The 17477-nt window shown below is 41.3% G+C and overlaps 1 protein-coding gene across 4 annotated transcripts in view; it reads left to right on the top strand.

The window, feature by feature from the left end:
- Positions 1-17477, top strand: part of zgc:77784 (Ig1_Robo domain-containing protein) — a 56648-nt gene that overhangs the window by 19599 nt on the left and 19572 nt on the right. For all 4 annotated transcript variants that reach the window (XR_004576244.1, XM_020051836.2, XM_010892239.3 and 1 more), the window contains exons 2-7: positions 1093-1419; positions 10461-10618; positions 11633-11753; positions 13525-13663; positions 14165-14292; positions 16402-16526. Coding sequence is in view for 3 of the 4 variants with exons in the window: in XM_020051836.2 (XP_019907395.2) it covers positions 1093-1419; positions 10461-10618; positions 11633-11753; positions 13525-13663; positions 14165-14292; positions 16402-16526 (998 nt within the window). In the remaining variant the exon portion in view is untranslated. The remainder of the gene's footprint in view (positions 1-1092; positions 1420-10460; positions 10619-11632; positions 11754-13524; positions 13664-14164; positions 14293-16401; positions 16527-17477) is intronic.

The raw sequence follows: 17477 nt of genomic DNA, 5'->3' as shown, positions 1-17477 counted from the left end.
ACTGAATCTTTACCAGTTGCAAGTATTCAGAAATACAATATATTTTTGTATTACAAGTTTTATTTATTTAACTATTCAAATATGCAAATGAGGCTAAAAGTCCTTAAATATTCACTAATTTGCATATCACGAGAATACGTTTTTTAACACATTACTTCAAACTAGAATGTTTGTAGTTTTTCTATTGTGAGAAGACACCCAATGGTCAGACTTTTACTGAACAGTTTATCAAAATATTGTTATTTCATAAATAAAACAAAAAAAACAGTATTCATATGTAGGACAGGTGCATATTTTGCCTATATTTACAGATAAAATGACACAATCTAAATTACACAAGATATTCAAAAAAGCCTATGTTTAAGTCTAGCTATTAGACCTAAGAACCTGTGTGTGGAATATTGTGAATGTATCTCAAATGAAGACTGAGAAAAATGGATTGGCACATGGAAAATATGTCATTTTGAGAAAATGACTGATAAAGATAGGCTAATGCAATTAGAATGCTTATTTCTTTCCAGAAATAAGGATGATGCATCTGTCAACACAAAACACAAGATCTACAAAGGATTTTTACATGTATGGACTAGCTAACGATATGGTCTGGAAAACAAGCTTTTGATTGATATATGATTCAACATGGAGAGTTTTAGAAATAATGGTTGAATGTTACATAAAATATGCTAACAATAACAACATTTTTGCTAGGTCTAGTTGATGGAGTTGGGATAAAATTATATAAATCAAGTATTTTCTAATTATTTGTACATTTTATGAAAGTACGGATGTTATATCTGAATATTGACAGATGGATGCAAAATCACAATTTTTTAACTGTGGCCTTAATATATTTTTTTCATTGAGACCTGATGTGTTATTTAGGTGTTCCATACATTTTTTGAGCAGTGTATTATTGCCAAATCTATTACTCGCTCTTACTGCATTCACGCTTACATCCAGAAGGAAATGAGTTTGCCTGTCAGAGAACTTTTCTTCTGCTTTTTGTTTCTCATCACCATTTTGATGTTCACTTTTGGATGTGGCACCGATATAAAACAGCTGCATTAATAGTAAACTTCTTTCACCTCACAGGGTCCCGGGCACGTTTTGAGGACAGTCCACCTCGGATTGTGGAGGACCCCTCTGACCTGATTGTGTCAAAGGGGGAGCCCGCCACCCTGAACTGCAAGGCAGAGGGGCGGCCCAACCCTGCTGTGGAGTGGTATAAGGATGGGGAGCGGGTGGAGACGGACCGGGATGACCCTAGGTCTCACCGCATGCTTCTTCCAAGCGGCTCCCTCTTCTTTCTGCGTATCGTCCACGGAAGACGCAGCAAACCGGATGAGGGCATCTACAGCTGTGTGGCACGTAACTACCTTGGGGAGGCACTCAGTCGCAACGCATCACTGGAAGTAGCCAGTAAGTCTTTGTCATTTTGCTCCCTGTGTGTATTTGTTTGTCTTTCTTTGTGTATGTACCTGCATGTGTGTGTGTGTGTGTGTGTGTGTGTGTGTGTGTGTGTATACACTGGTCAGAGGTCACCCAAAGCACAACAGGTGGGCAAGGAAAGGTTCTAGGCTGTTATCTTGAGACTTTCTGGCAAAATCTTGGCACTGTGTTGCCCCACGTGCCACTTCTCCTTTACCTTGTAATTGTTTGATGTGACAATAGGCTCAACGCAAGTACTTCCTGGCCTTAGGAAATGGATTATCAAGTTTGTAGATTAGTAAAATGAGCATAACAGATTCTCAAAAGTCTTCTAATTAAGATCACAAAACAGCAATTTGCCTGGACCTTTCACCAAAGTACAGATCCAAACATTATCTATAGATTCCTTCAAGCTAATGACTCACTGATCTCATACACATCTCATGTCCAACAATAGGTCCAAATGTATTTTTCAGCTTCTTTACTGAGCAGTATATATACACTGGTAAACTGGTAAAAAGAAAAACATCCATAATTGACTCAAAATACAACTGAAAGTCAGCCAGCTGCATGTTGTGAACTTACAATCCTCGAAATGTTGTTAAAATTGCCATACTGAAAATGTTATTGAGCAAAGTCACAATCAATCAAAAAAAAGAAATTGACATGACAAGTTTTTTAAATCTTATCAGATCCTTTGGTCTGCACAAATGGACTGGTCTCTACAATGACAGATTTTCAAAGAGTTTCAGGTCTGGATATTTAGATAACCATTGTCAAATGTTTTCTGTGGTCAACAGCTAGCCTCCTCCCAAAACATTTCAAAGTATGTTTTGTCGTGCTTAAATGTTATAGCAAAGCTTGTGGGCATGATACATGTGGGCATCATTCAGCAAAACCATCCCAGTGTTCCGAAAACTACACTGAGTCTAGAGATTGTATTAATGAGTACTGTCAATTCATGATGTACGTTGCTTTTCACGAAAACAACTCTGAACAAATTTGTATGTTCCTCATGTAGCTGGTAGATCATGCACTTGCTAGAAGTTGTGGGTTCAATTCCCTTGGGGGACCAGGTTGGAAATGTATGTGCTCATTACTGTAAATTGCTCTGGATAAGGGCGTCAGCTAAATGACTGAAATGTAAGTCTAACTTAAACTAGAAACTGCAAAGACCAGCTGTGAGAATTAGATGATTTTGTGGCTGCTGTCTTTTCCAGAATGCCTTATTTTGACAAAAACCTGTAAAACAGAATTATATGCAATGCAAACATGAATGTTTTGTGTATTCAAATAAACATGTTGGATTTCGACCACAACAATTGCTTTCTACCACCCAGGGAACTCTGAATAGCTGACTGTGATAATATCACCCTGTCTTGCCCACAAGACAGCTGACTTTACGCAAAATTATATATCTTTATCGTGAGTGGCAATTATTTTGGAGGTGACTGTCTATCTGTGTAAAAACACAAAAAGGGCTCATTTTAAACCTTTTTCATAATTCTTGTTGATGAATTCACCTCAGCCAGTGTAGCTAAAGATGACAGACATACCAGCCTGGATATGCATCTCATAGAAGCAGGCGCTCTAATGGTGACTAACTGCAGTAATGACTAGATTGTCCTAGGTCTGGTGTCTCTGGGCAAATGTTATGACAGTAGGGTGGTGGTGGTTTTTGTCATTCTCTTTTTCTTGTTTTATTTTTTCAAATTGAGCCAGAGGTGAGCGTGTATTTCACAGTTTACAAAAGCACCCGTGGAGTGCACATTTATTTCAACCAAATATTCAGCCATTACTTGCCAATAGCTACACTGGAGTAGGCTAGAGAGTGATGACGATGTTATGGTTAATGAATGGGTTATGAATTAATTGTGCAGATGACGGGTGTGGGGAATTTCATTTTCTATATTGTCAGTGGTAAAAAAGTTGCATAATTTTAGTGGTCTCTTGAACTGTGTGAAGTGCTTTGTGCTCTGAACAATGTGATTGTCCAGTTCTTCTCAATGTGTGTACCAGCTGGGGAAGCCAAGAGGCTAGCGCAGAGAAATGAGAGGGAAAGTAAGCAGTGTCGTGAGCGCATATCAACAGTAGCCCAGCGATTATCACCACACACAAACAGGGAACTCACAGTGACAGCCTTAAAGAAAGAAGTGGAATTTTGAAGCTTTTTACCATTAAAAGTGTCCTGAGGAGTTTGTTACTAGACTCTTGTTCAGTCTAGTAACCAATATTATTTATTGGCAAAACGTTATGTAGTAGCGTATGCATGGGACTAGGAATATACAATTCCTTCAACCAGTTTATTTTATTTTCTAATAAGAGATTTGAACCACAGATTATTTTATTTTTTTGTAGGTATAGGGTGCTGTCATGATAAGCAATTAGGGTTAACTGTCTTACGCAGGGACAGAAAATCAGATATTCACCTAGTAATCTTTAGATCAGAGCTGGCCAGCCCTGTTCCTGGAGAGCCACAGTCCTGTAGGTTTTCTCTTCAGCCTCATTTGTGACTAACCTGAGTCTGCTTTTCATCCAACTACTAATTAGAATCAGGTGTGCTGAATAAGAGTTGGAGAGAAAACCTACAGGACTGTGGCTCTCCAGGAACAGGGTTGGCCAGCCCTGCTTTAGATTACTGGTCATATTCTCATTCTGTTAATTTACCATGTAATTCTCTAGCACTGAAAACACTCACCCCAGATATATACATTTATGAACAATTTCCCCCGTGAAGCCCATGTTATTCACCTTTTTTGGAGCTGAAAATCACGTAAATTGGCGATTTACATATTGCACATGTCCATATTGCAATATCGATTATATTTCGATTAATTGTGCAGCCCTATACACTGGTGTTTGATACTGATACTGACTTCCTTCATATGGGTTCTCGTGGGGGAAAAACATCAGTAACTGCCACTTTGAACACATCCAAATTGAAATTGCCGGGGTTTGGAATGAGCAATAGAAAAAGTATCTGTAATCTCTGTTCAGTCACACTTATATTTAATATCCTGAAGTACCATTCATTTTTGGTTTGCAGTGTACAGACATAACATTTTGAACAGTTAATGGGTGGCCAAAAAGAACTATCTGAAAAGCTGCTACCTGTACAATATGTTTTTAAACCTATACCCTTTCCCAAATAAGGTTTCCCTAAGGAAACTTTTTGAACTATAAAATGTTCCGGCAGTTTGGCAACCCAAAAGGTTCTCCCAGGCACCTTTACTTCTAAGAGTGTAACCTACCCTGACTGTGTTATAAGGATTGGCTACAGTAGGGTATTCCATCAACAGGGTTGTGAAATTTAGATGACATGGTCCCTTCCTTCCACACAGTCAGTCCCACCACTGCACAAATGTATTGAAAGTGACATGTATTTCATGCTTAAATGCTTTTCGCCTTCAAGGTCCACTAGTTAGGTTTCATTTTAGTGTGGTGAGATATTGTTGCTTCGTTTGATTTCCTCAGAATACGTTACATGTTGGTATGGTAATGCTAAACATTCATGTTTTGTTGCCTATTGTGTGTTCTTGTTGTTGACATGAATGTGACAAACTGGAAAACAGGGCATTTGAAATGCCTAGATCCATTAATACACTCCTCCCAGATATAGCAGTGTTCAACACTGTTAGTTGGCTTTTATGTATGAAGAATAGGAAAGTGCTATCAATTTCAAAGCCCTGAATTTTGATGTATTTCTGTGGAAACAGAATATCCACAGTCTCTGAGCTGGATTAAAAGAAAGTAGGACAAATAAAAAATAAAACTTGCTTAGTAGGCTTTAGGGCCAGATGTCCCTCTTGCTCCTGATGGGAGGATTATTAAGAAATGAAGTTTTGGGCAGTAGCTTTTTCCTTGGCCTACACTAAAACACTTCTTAAACCATGAATAAATCCAGACCTGATACTTTCTGTATAGGGCAGATATTCCCAAACACCTTACAATCGTTTTTGTCATAATAATTTATATATAGGATTAAAGATTATTCATCATTTGTTGGCTTCAATAAGTGCCAAAGAATGCTGTTGTACTGCAGGCACAACTTTATCACTCGTTCAACCACTGAAACTCAACAGGCTCAGGATAACCCAGCACCGGTTATCTCTTAAACCTCAAAGACAATGCCTGGATAACCCCCTCCCCTCATTAATGTTACAAACATATTGTTCCATTTATTGTCACCGTATAAATTCGGGCAATTTATTGTGATATAGATTTTTGTCCATATTACCCAGCTTTTATGTTGCCTTATTTTAGCCATGACCACTCTTTCTCTCCCGTTTTCCTTTTACACACATTAACTGATGTGATTCAGATGTGACACTGTGATTCCAGTTCAGCTGTACTTTTGCTAAACGCTAACTGCAGTGATAAATGTCACTTGAAAATTCTGTGCAGAATGAGGATATCTTTTAATCTGTACATCCCTGAAGCCTTAAAGTTAGCAAAATGTATAGCACTGTCATAGAATGGTAATTCATAAGTACAGTTAAACATTACTGAAATTGCCTTAGATGTTTCCCAATAACATGGGGCAGGTTACACTAGTTTATGAATCACTGCTGTACAGCATGGTTAGTCTTGGAGCCACATTGTCGGAGCTAAAGGAAGCAGTTAGATGAATATGTGCTTTAGTCTTCATTTTTATGTCGGTTTAAGAATCAGGAGATTATTTGGTGACATTACATGGCACGTAGTGGCAGGGACGCCTGTTTGGACCAGTAAGATTGCTGGATTAAATCATTGAGCTGACTAGGAAAATACTCTGGAATTCAGTCCTTAAATGAGCTAGTTAACCCTAATTGCTCCAATCAATAATGGCTAACCCACTGACTGTGAGCCCACCTTCCGAGTAACTCTGGGAGATACTGCAAACATACGTATTAACACGCATTGTACATATGACAAGCAGGACAAATATACGCTCCAACCTAACAACAAAACTAATTATTATTACTGTTAATAGTGCTATGATAATGTGTTGGGTCTCAATGAACTATATGAGTGTGTGAATTCCAGGAAATGTCTTAGCATGTTAAACCACTTTGAACAGCCTTTCAACCTAGGAGCAGGAGGGATCATATTAACTTTTACACTGCTTCAAAGATATGCTCTTGGCTGCGTTCACTGAACAGTGCTGGGGTAAAATGATCTGAGAGACACACACTGCTCTCTGACATGTTTCAGGCCCTCATCCCTCAAAATGTTTCAGTTTGTTGAACTCTACTCTGTGTATCTGGAAGAGATAGGTATCCTGGGAGTTTGGGGTGGAGTGGTTGTGTGTATGTGTGTGTGCATGTAGGGGGGTAAAGCTTATTGGCACTATGATAATAATTTTTTCTTGAGTACCCCACAACATTGCTGGGTACTGTAGCAATGGTCTCTGCTCCTGGAGTCGTCTCCCCTTAAAGGCGGTGTTCTCAAAAGAATACAGCACTTTCAATTAGCAATCAGCTCTCAGACAGCTGAGTGGGCACTACTGAACAGATGGTGGGAGGGGTGTTATACAGGTTATAGCTTATCCATCTCAAATGTGGGGGGTTCTGTTATTGTGTCCAGGGTCTCCTTTTGTTTGGGGGAAACAGTCTGTGCTTGGGGCAGGGGGGGTGGTAGTTTAAACTGCCCTACTGTTGCAGAAATACAATATTTGGACACTGACACAGTTTTCATAATTTTGGCTCTGTACACCTCCACGATGGATTTGAAATTAAACAACTGAGATGCAAATGACTTTCAGCTATTATTCAAGGGGTTGAACAAAAATATTGTATGAAATTGTAACCATTTTCATACACAGTTTCAATATTTCAAGGTCTCAAATGTAATTGGACAAATTAACACAATCATAAATAAAATATTAATTTTTAATACTTTGTCGAGAATCCTTTGCAGGCAAAGGCTGCTTGAAGTCTGGAACGCATGGACATCACCAAACGCTGGGTTTCCTCCTTTGTGATACTTTGCCGGGCCTTTAATGCGGCTGTCTTCAGTTTTGTTTGTTTGTGGGTCTTTCTGCCTTAAGTTTTGTCTTCAATAAGTGAAATACATGCTCGATCAGGTTGAGATCAGGTGATTCACTCATCCATTGCAGAATAATCCACTTCTTTTCCCATATTGCTTTTGCAGCATGTTTTGGGTCATTGTCCATCTGTAAAGTGAAGTGCCGTCCAATCAACATTGCTGAATATGGCTGAATCTGAGCAGAGATTTTTTTCCTATACACTTCAGTATTCATCCGACTGCTTCTGTCTTCTGTTACATCATCAATAAACTCTATTGACCCAGTGCCATTGGAAACCATGCATGCCCATGCCATCACACTGCCTCCTCCATGTTTTACAGATGATGTGGTATGCTTAGGATCATGAGCCATTCCAGGCCTTCTAAATACTTTTTTCTTCTTCTTTTCTTAGTTTAATCTGTCCAAAAATTGGGATGTTATTTAAATGTTTTTTGTCTAATCTGGCCTTTCTATTCTTGAGGTTAATTAATGGTTTGCACCTTGGTGGTGAACCCTCTGTATTTGTTCTCATGGGGTCTTCTCTTTATGGTAGACTTGGATAATGATATGCCTACCTCCTGGAGAGTGTTCTTCATTTGGCTGGATGTTGTGAAGAGGTTTTTCTTTACCATGGAAAAGATCCTACTGTCATCCACCACTGCTGTCTTCCATGGACGTCCAGCTCTTTTTGTGTTCCAGAGCTCACCAGTGCGTTCTTTTTTTCACAGAATGTACCAAACTGTTGATTTGGCCACTCCTAATGTTCCTGCTATCTCTCTGATGGATGTTTTTTTTTTTCAATTGTCCAATTACTTTTGGTCTCTTGAAATAGAGGGGGCTACAAATTAAAGAGCTGTAATACCTAAACCTTTCCTCCAATTTGGATGTGAAAACCTTCACATTAAAGCTAAGAGACTGCACTTTTAGCCCATATTCATTATTTAATTGTAACTTAAATATACAGCTCTGGAAAGAATTAAGAGACCACTGCGCCTTTTACTTTCCTTTCCAAAAAAGTTGGAAAGGAAGATTTCGAGTGAGGAACAGAAGTGTTAAAATTAAATTGCAGTGGTCTCTTAATTTTTTCCAGAGCTGTATTTAGGTAAACAGACAGATTAAAAAAGACTTGTGTCACTGTCCAATTATTTCCAGACCTTACTATGTACTTTACTTAACACCCATGTGAGGGGGCTCCACTCGTACTAGAATGCAAGCAGAACTCCAGTGTGATGATTTTGAAAAACTTTTAGTTTTTTGTTCTGTACCACCTCAACATGTTAAAGATATGGAAACAGAATTATACTTTTTTTCATGTAAATGTCTCATCAATGACAAAGACTTGTCTCAGATGGGGAATTAAATGTGGTTCTTTAGAAAACAGAAAGAAATCCTTAAAAAGATCTGAAGAGCAGATTAGAGCATTTGAACAGGCAGCAAGTTCAGGCAGGCGGAGGGTATATGACAGTTGTCTCATTTGGGGGGGCTGGTGAGAGGGGGGCTGGTGAGAGGGGGGCTGGTGACTGAGCAGACAGATCGACAGATGACCACTTCAATCCTGACAGCAGATCTAAAACGCAGACAGCTCCATGACAGCCCAGCCACCATTTGTCTGCTTCTTAGAGATTGGAATATTCATAGGAACAGCCCAAGATAATTGCAGCCCTTACAACTCAAGACACAGACGAGTCACTTTCTCCGCTCTAGATGGCTGTGATAAACAAAATGAAATAACAGTCAGTTGGTTAGTCACCGTGGTTGGGAATATTAATTCAATGTTACAGGACACAAGGAACTCCTGCTGTGTTGATGAGCAGGGATCTGTCAGACACATCAGGGGATAAGTGATGGCTTTTTGGGGAGAGATGCCCAGTTTACAGACAGGTGATGAGTTCAGTAATGTGTTTAGAATAGACTGACTGATGTTTGAGATTACCCATGTAATTCACAGCATATTTGCTATGCTGTTTGATTTGATTTAGTGTTGATTCATTTACCCTGCTAACAGATGTGTAGTTTGACAGGTAGCCAGATGGTATTGATTGGCTTATTTATTTTGTAAATGGCTAGTCTGAACATCTCAGTGCTGGTTTGAAGTTGATAGATAGGTCAAACATTTTAGAATTTAGGTTATTTCGTTTTGTATCAAACACATTTGAAGTGTGAAGATGAGTTTGCATTGTTTTCAGTGGATGGTGGAAGCTTTGCATTAATGTGTGATGCAATTTTCCACTCTGCCAGGTTAAATTATTAATGTGTTGATATTTGTTTACTTTTTGTTGGACTGAAGGATGTGCATTATTCATTCACTCTGATCTGACAGTAGAGACGGCGTGCAGCACAGGAAACATCCTAACTCTGCGCTGCAAGGCCGTTTTCAGGGATTTAAGAAGTCATGCACAGGCACAAAACACAGTACATTGGTCTCGACCAATCAGCTTGTCTTCTTCTCAACGACCCTTGAGATATAAACTCTACAGGTAGAACATGCTGGAATTTGTGGAATTTATTAGGGGTCTGCTGGAAAAGGGGTCATTAACGGATGGAATAATTATTGACTTAATAACAACCTTTCGGAAAACGAAATTTGCTGGAAACTAAACTGATACAGTATCTGAGTGAAATTCAGTTCATATTCTGTCTGTAGACCAATAAGACATGTAAGAAGTCAATGGGGTGGAATATCTTCTGGAGGCATTGTACACATGCTGGTTATTACAATAGATAGTAAATTAACTAATAAATAAATAGATAATTGCCATCATCTGTACATTTCAGTAATTTAGCAGACAATATTATCCAGAGCAACTGAGTGCGCACATGCATTTTCATACTGACCCCCCAATGGGACTCAAACCCACAACCCCGGTGTAGCGAGCTTGATGTGACCAAGTGACCTAAAGGGGAACTTATACTATAGTTAGACTCTGTCCTGTTTTCCTGTAAAATGTATGTTTTGAATAACCTTCCTCGGAGGTTATTCATGAATACATGAATATTAACCATATGTTGTCCGTCCTTTCCCCAGTCCTCAGGGATGACTTCCGGCAGGCCCCCAGTGATGTGGTGGTTGCGGCTGGTGAGCCAGCGGTCTTGGAGTGTGTCCCCCCCCGGGGTCACCCTGAGCCTACCGTTTCATGGAAGCGCAACAACGCCCGCGTCAGCAACAAGGACGGACGCATCTCTGTGAGCACGACGTATTTCACCTCTCCAATCCACTAGATAATAAATGTACTGTAGTTCAGTCCCAAGTCAACCCAAACTGTCTCCAAGGCCATTCATGTTATTAATGATTTATGCTAATGATGGTGGAATCATTAATAATACAGTGCTTGCCAGTTTTATTGGCACCCAAGGTAAATACAGGTACAAAAAGGCTGTGAAAAAGAGGTTATTGTTTCTCAGCTTCATTTTCATAAAAAAATATTCCTATTACTCTAACCTTTAATTGAGTGGAATTTTTTAAAAGAAAGAAATAATTGTCATCAAGAAATACTTGTGTTATTCAAAATCCTGCATGCCGCATGTATTGGCACCCCTACATTTAGCACTTTGTGCCTTGCTCTTTGCCAAGATAACAGCTTTGAGTTGTCTCCAATAATGTCTGATGAGGTGGGAGAACACAGGAAGTAATTTGAGACCATTCCTCCATACAGAATCTCTCCTAATCCTTCAGATTTTTTGGTCCAGGCATTTGGACTCCTTGTCAGCTCACCCCGCAGGTTTTTGGTATTTAGGTCATGGTGGCCATTACAAAATCTTGATTCTATGGTCAGTGAAGCATTTTCGTGTAGATTTGGAAGTATGCTTTGGATATCTGTCATGCTGGAAGACCCAGTGAAAGCCTCTTGGCAGAGGCAGACATGTTTTGGCCTAAAATATCATAGTACTTTGGTGTTGCCATGTATCTTAAGTTTCCCAGGGCCTTAGGAAGCGAAACAGCCCTAGAACATCACAGATACACCCCCATACTTCACAGTGGGGATTAGGTAATTGTCTCAAAGGCCATGGCTCTTTTTACACCAAACTCACCGCTGGTGTTTGTTTCCAAAAATCTCATTGTTATTCTGATTAGGGCATAGAACCTGGTTCCAATCCAAAACCCTATTTGTAGGTCCTGCCTCTCCTTTAAAAAGCCCAAATGCTGCTATATAAATTAAAATGATGGAAGACCTGATGTGTCACTGTCTTGTTTATCAGATGCGTGGGGGCAAGTTGATGATCTCCCACACCAGGAAGAGTGATGCCGGCATGTATGTGTGTGTGGGGACCAACATGGTGGGAGAGAGAGACAGTGATCCTGCTGAGCTAGTGGTGTATGGTAGGTGTCAATGTGCGTGGGTTTGTGTTACACTGATCCTCTGTGTGTTACATGGTGTGTCTATTTCTTACAGTGTTTCTGTGTAACCCTCAGTGGCAATGTGTATGACACTGTGTATCTGTGTAACGCTGTATGTGTGTGTGTGTTACGCTGTATGTGTGTGTTAAGCTGTGCCCCTGTGTGTTACGCTGTGTGTTACGCAGTGCCACTGTGTTACGCTGTGTGTTACGCTGTGTGTTACGCTGTGTGTTACGCTGTGTGTTACACTGTGTGTTACGCAGTGCCACTGTGTGTTATGTTGTGTGTAATGTGGTGCCGCTGTGTGTTACGCTGTGCCGCTGTGTGTAATGATGTGCCGCTGTGTGTAATGATGTGCCGCTGTGTGTTATGCAGTGCCACTGTGTGTTACGCTGTGCCGCTGTGTGTTACGCTGTGCCGCTGTGTGTTACGCTGTGCCGCTGTGTGTTATGATGTGCCACTGTGTGTTACGCTGTGCCGCTGTGTGTTACGCTGGCTGCTGTGTGTTAAGCTGTGCCGCTGTGTGTTATGATGTGCCACTGTGTGTTACGCTGTGCCGCTGTGTGTTACGCTGGCTGCTGTGTGTTAAGCTGTGCCGCTGTGTGTTACGCTGTGCCGCTGTGTGTTACGCTGTGCCGCTGAGTGTTATGATGTGCCACTGTGTGTTACGCTGGCTGCTGTGTGTTAAGCTGTGCCGCTGTGTGTTACGCTGTGCCGCTGTGTGTTACGCTGGCTGCTGTGTGTTAAGCTGTGCCGCTGTGTGTTATGATGTGCCACTGTGTGTTACGCTGTGCCGCTGTGTGTTACGCTGGCTGCTGTGTGTTAAGCTGTGCCGCTGTGTGTTATGATGTGCCACTATGTTACGCGGTGCCACTGTGTGTTATGATGTGCCACTGTGTGTTACGCGGTGCCGCTGTGCATAGTAGTATGTAACATTATTATTCAAAATAATAATGGTTTTTGTAGTAAATCAAATCTGGTAACCTTACAGGACAATACCTGACATCGTGGAGATGAGTAATGTCAGAAATACAAGTGCATCCTAGTTTTCATTTACACCAAAGCATATCAAAATATTTCAATAAAACTTAATAACCCCTAAACTACATCCAATTCGCATAACATTTTCAGATGACTTTTAGTTGCCTAGAATTACAGATTTATTTTACAGAGAGTTTGTGGGGAAAAAAACAAGATATGCAATGGACAATGTAAAAAATATACTATTAACGTATTTAAGTCACTAACAATATAAATATATTAATGTGAAGATGCTGGATCAGCGCAAGCAGCACAGTCAACTACAGCTGAAGGAAGTCGAGAGAGGGAGATAAATGATGTGGCGTCAAGGCAAGGATGGAGGAAAAACAATGTGACAAGGCTGTAATATATACAGCTCTGATACAGCTTTTATGCAAGTCAGATTGATAGGAACACTGCATAACAATGAAAATAGACAACAATAATATTGACTGTAATTAATTACAAAACTGCTGAGTGATTTACTATATTAATAATAAATATATTGCTTGTATTTTGGTTGCTATTAGGGGGGACATTGTAGTGGGCATTAGCTGCTCAAGTGGACATGGACAACAAAGCCGATTTAACAATATAATAGTTTTCTCTTTCAAGTGGGCCGATATTAAATAAAGAGGGGTGTCTGGGGGAGCGGAGTTTGGGGTACATCCTTTGCCTAATTTTGAGCCTGGAAAACCCCTGGTTGTATGTAACCGTGGGTCTGCCCACACAGAGCGTCCTGTTCTGCTGCGGAGGCCAGTGAACCAGGTGGTGATGGAGGAAGACACCGTCGACTTTCTGTGTGAGGTGCATGGAGACCCCGCCCCCACAGTACGCTGGCGCAGAGAGGAAGGAGAGCTCCCCCGTGGGAGGTGAGGATGTATTGACGGCTGGCACAGTCACCAATAGGAACACAAACTGCTTGATTAACTACTGAAATAAAAGCCAAAACACTGAGTTTCATATTGATTGATGGAGGGCTGGAAGTACAAGACTGACTGACAGAATGAGGGAAGCTCGTTCACCGGGGATGCATATGGGATTAAAGTATGTGACCCAGAAAGCATTGCTACAGTAATTACTCATTAATTCATAACTTCCCCTCCCTCAGCCAATACAAATTCATGAATGAGAGGCCAGTGAGGATTTATTGGTTAACATGCGTCCCCTGTGACTCTGCAACTTCTTCAATGCAATTGGAATATATCATTTGGGTGCCCAAAATAGAAGTATGTCTGTATTGCGTGACTACACTGTAACTAAGATGGTTTCTCTCATCAGTATGGTTTGCATTATGAAGAGATTTCATGACTCTGACTTTGGTCAGTGTGTTCAACTTGATGAAAATACTCAGGACTCTGTGTCTCTGCCAGGTTTGAGATCCACAGTGACAACAGCCTTCGTCTGATGAGGGTGAAAGAGGAGGATGAGGGAACATACACCTGTATGTCTGAAAACAGCGTGGGCAAGACAGAAGCATCCGCTATGCTACAGGTCCATGGTAAGAAACCCCAATACCCACGATTCTTGCTCTCGCCCTCTTACGAATGCTCGCACGCACATTCTCAGACTTGAGGGCGCACTTATGCATACAGCAGTCAAACACTTGTATGCTCCAGTTCATTTGACATTGGTCATGTAGAGCTTTCAGAGCCCATCCATCTGTGAGGGTTTTAATATGTGTGTTTGTGCTGGGCTCTTCTCTCCTGTCTTCTCCCTGACTGAAGCTTATGCTAAACCATATGGATTAGTCCCTCTGACAGCTGTTTGGGAGATGGTGTGCTTAAACACACTGCCAGGCTCACTATTAATAAACCGGGTGTGTGTTGGCTGAGAGGGGAGCAGAGTTGACTTTATCCTCCATTGCTTTTGTCAGTCCTGATGAGATCGTAACCAATCCCTCCATTTGCTCCCCCGTCCCAGAACATGTACCCAAACGCACATACGCACGCCAAGTCTCCATGTTTGAGCTGAGGATATTTCTGTTCATTTAAAAAACTTTTGGGGTTCATCACAATATATGACACATGCTGTATCATAGGCATCATATAGCCTTCATAATGACTTTCTTTCTGCTTGGTTCTGTCAGCCTCTGCTGGCCTGTTGCAGCACTATGGCCGGGCAGGAAATAAGCTGTACCCTGACACCAGATTAACAGTCGGTATCAAGCACACACATCTGCTGTTGTTTTACCCTCACTGAAGGAGTGTGTGTTGGGAGATGAGGACATATTGTTGTGGATGTTCAGTGACATCTGTCACTGTCCTTTTTGTCTTTCTCCGTTCAGCCCTTGGTTACTGAATAATCAGCGACTTCGCTTAAATGCACCATAAGATAGTTTTTTATATAATATATATATAAACGACGTGAGAAAATAATTTGTCTAAAGGAATCGTTTACACAATTGTGTGTTATTGTGATGAATGTTGGCGTTGTATTTGTTGTTCCTAGCCTTCATGCTCACAAATCATTACTGTAGGATGCATAAAATCCCACTGATGTTTAGTAAACATGGTTTCTCTGCACAGTTCCAGTCGTATTTCTCTCAGGCGCTCTCTGTGGCTGTGTGCCTGCGCCGTCTCCAGCGTGGGAATATGTGTTGTGTTCTCCCTCAGAGTGAGAAAATACAGACACGACACAGATAATTCAGCTCCCTTGTAGCGTGATATGCTATGTGTGTGTGTATGTCTGTGAAGCTTGTGTGTATTTGCGAGGACACAGCCTGCTTAGGAATCACAGTATTCAAACTGAGTTAATGTTTTGATTACACGTCAGCGTCCATACATTAGCGTCCATACGTCAGCGTCCATACAATAGCGTCCATACATTAGTGTCCATACGTCAGCGTCCATACAATAGCGTCCATACATTAGTGTCCATACGTCAGCGTCCATACATTAGCGTCCATACGTCAGCGTCTATACATTAGCGTCCATACATTAGCGTCCATACATTAGCGTCCATACGTTGGCGTCCATACATTAGCGTCCATACGTCAGCGTCTATACATTATCGTCCATACGTCAGCGTCCATACATTATCGTCCATACGTCAGCGTCCATACGTCAGCGTCCATACATTAGCGTCCATACGTCAGTGTCCATACATCAGCGTCCATACATTATCATCCATACATAGGGGTACGGTTAAAAAACAATTTCCAGTATGACACTAGTGAAGGGCTCAAGCAATTCTCACTGATACCACTTCAGAATAGACCCGCGAAATAACATCACCATAGCTCTAGACTGTAATTATTGATTATTGGTAGAAAAAACGATCCATTATTGTCTGTAGTGGAGGGATGCTCTGATGTTGGCCAGCAATTAGTGAAATTAGAAGCATCATCAGAAGCAGTTTTTTCCAGTGTTTTGCCAGAGTACACAGGTACCCTTTACTCCCTTATACAATGTAACAGTTGCAGCTTAAAGCAGGGATAGGCCACCTCTGTCCTTCGTTTTTACCTGCTAGTTAGCTGCACTCACTGGGAATCCTAGGCCTGAATCAGTCCCTGATTTGGAGTGTTTTCGCCCGGAGTTTTGACCGGAGTGGCCTACCCTTAGGCTAAAGCCAGAAGCTCCTATCCAAGTGTCTCTCCTCTTCTGTCCAGTGCCCCCTCAGATCGCCATTAAACCCCAGGACCAAACGGCAGCTCAGGGGCGCAGCGTCACCTTTCAATGTGGCACCAGAGGAAACCCCCCACCCGCCATCTTCTGGCAGAAAGAGGGCAGCCAGGTATGTACCGTATAACACTGTGAAGCTCTATTGTTCATTAGTTCATGAACAATGTAAATGTGTCTCCATAGCTTAAAAAAAGAAACACCCCAGGCTGCATCAGTCACACAGCTCAACTTGCAATGCACTACCTCTGAATGGATGGAATTAGTGTGTTATCGGACCCAAATGAATCCGAAATACACTATAGGCATGTTCTATTGCTCCACAAACCTGCCAAATAGTTTTGACCTGGCAGTTCTAGTTTACTTTTGACATTGTAGCTTTGCTTAATGGTTCATGGTCTACAGTACAGTGTTTTGATAATAACCTCCGTCATTTAAAATTTGAAGACAAGAAGGGACAGGGTACAGTATCTCTGGGGGGTTAACACACTACCCACCTCATACGTATTGGGAACTAACCTGGCCTGTGCGTAAATGTACTGGACTTTTTGCATATTTTCTTAAGTAAATCGAAATCTTAGTCGGTATATCACGTTATTACATGTTTTGGGTGGGAATTTAGGTGTATCTGTGAAGGCGTCTAATCAGAAGCACACTAATAGTTTTCACACCAGGTTTGGCTGTGACTCATTCGATATCACTCCGCTTGAATACAACCCGGGATATTGTCACATTCACGGTGCTCACCCAAATGTTCTCGATTGCCTGTGCTTTTGATGCATTAGCCGATGAGAAACGAGGGAGGGAGCTTGTTTGCGTTTGGCTGTGAAATGCGATGCCAGATATGTGTTGGAAGGCATCACGTAATGCGTTGGCGAGAACGTGGCCTGCAAACACGGGAGGAGGAAGGGTAGAGCAGTGGGATGACTCAGACGAGCTACATCAGGTGTGAGAGGAGGAGGTTCTGCGGAAGTTGCGTTGAGGTCAGCCAGACATGGTGAAGTAGGCTCTCTGAAGTTTCAGTATGTTCCGGTCTGTGTGATAGTTGTTGTGCCTGGATGGTTTC

This window comes from Esox lucius, chromosome 1 (assembly GCF_011004845.1).
Source record: "Esox lucius isolate fEsoLuc1 chromosome 1, fEsoLuc1.pri, whole genome shotgun sequence".
NCBI classification, from domain to species: domain Eukaryota; kingdom Metazoa; phylum Chordata; class Actinopteri; order Esociformes; family Esocidae; genus Esox; species Esox lucius.
This window is presented reverse-complemented; position numbering and strand designations above follow the sequence as displayed.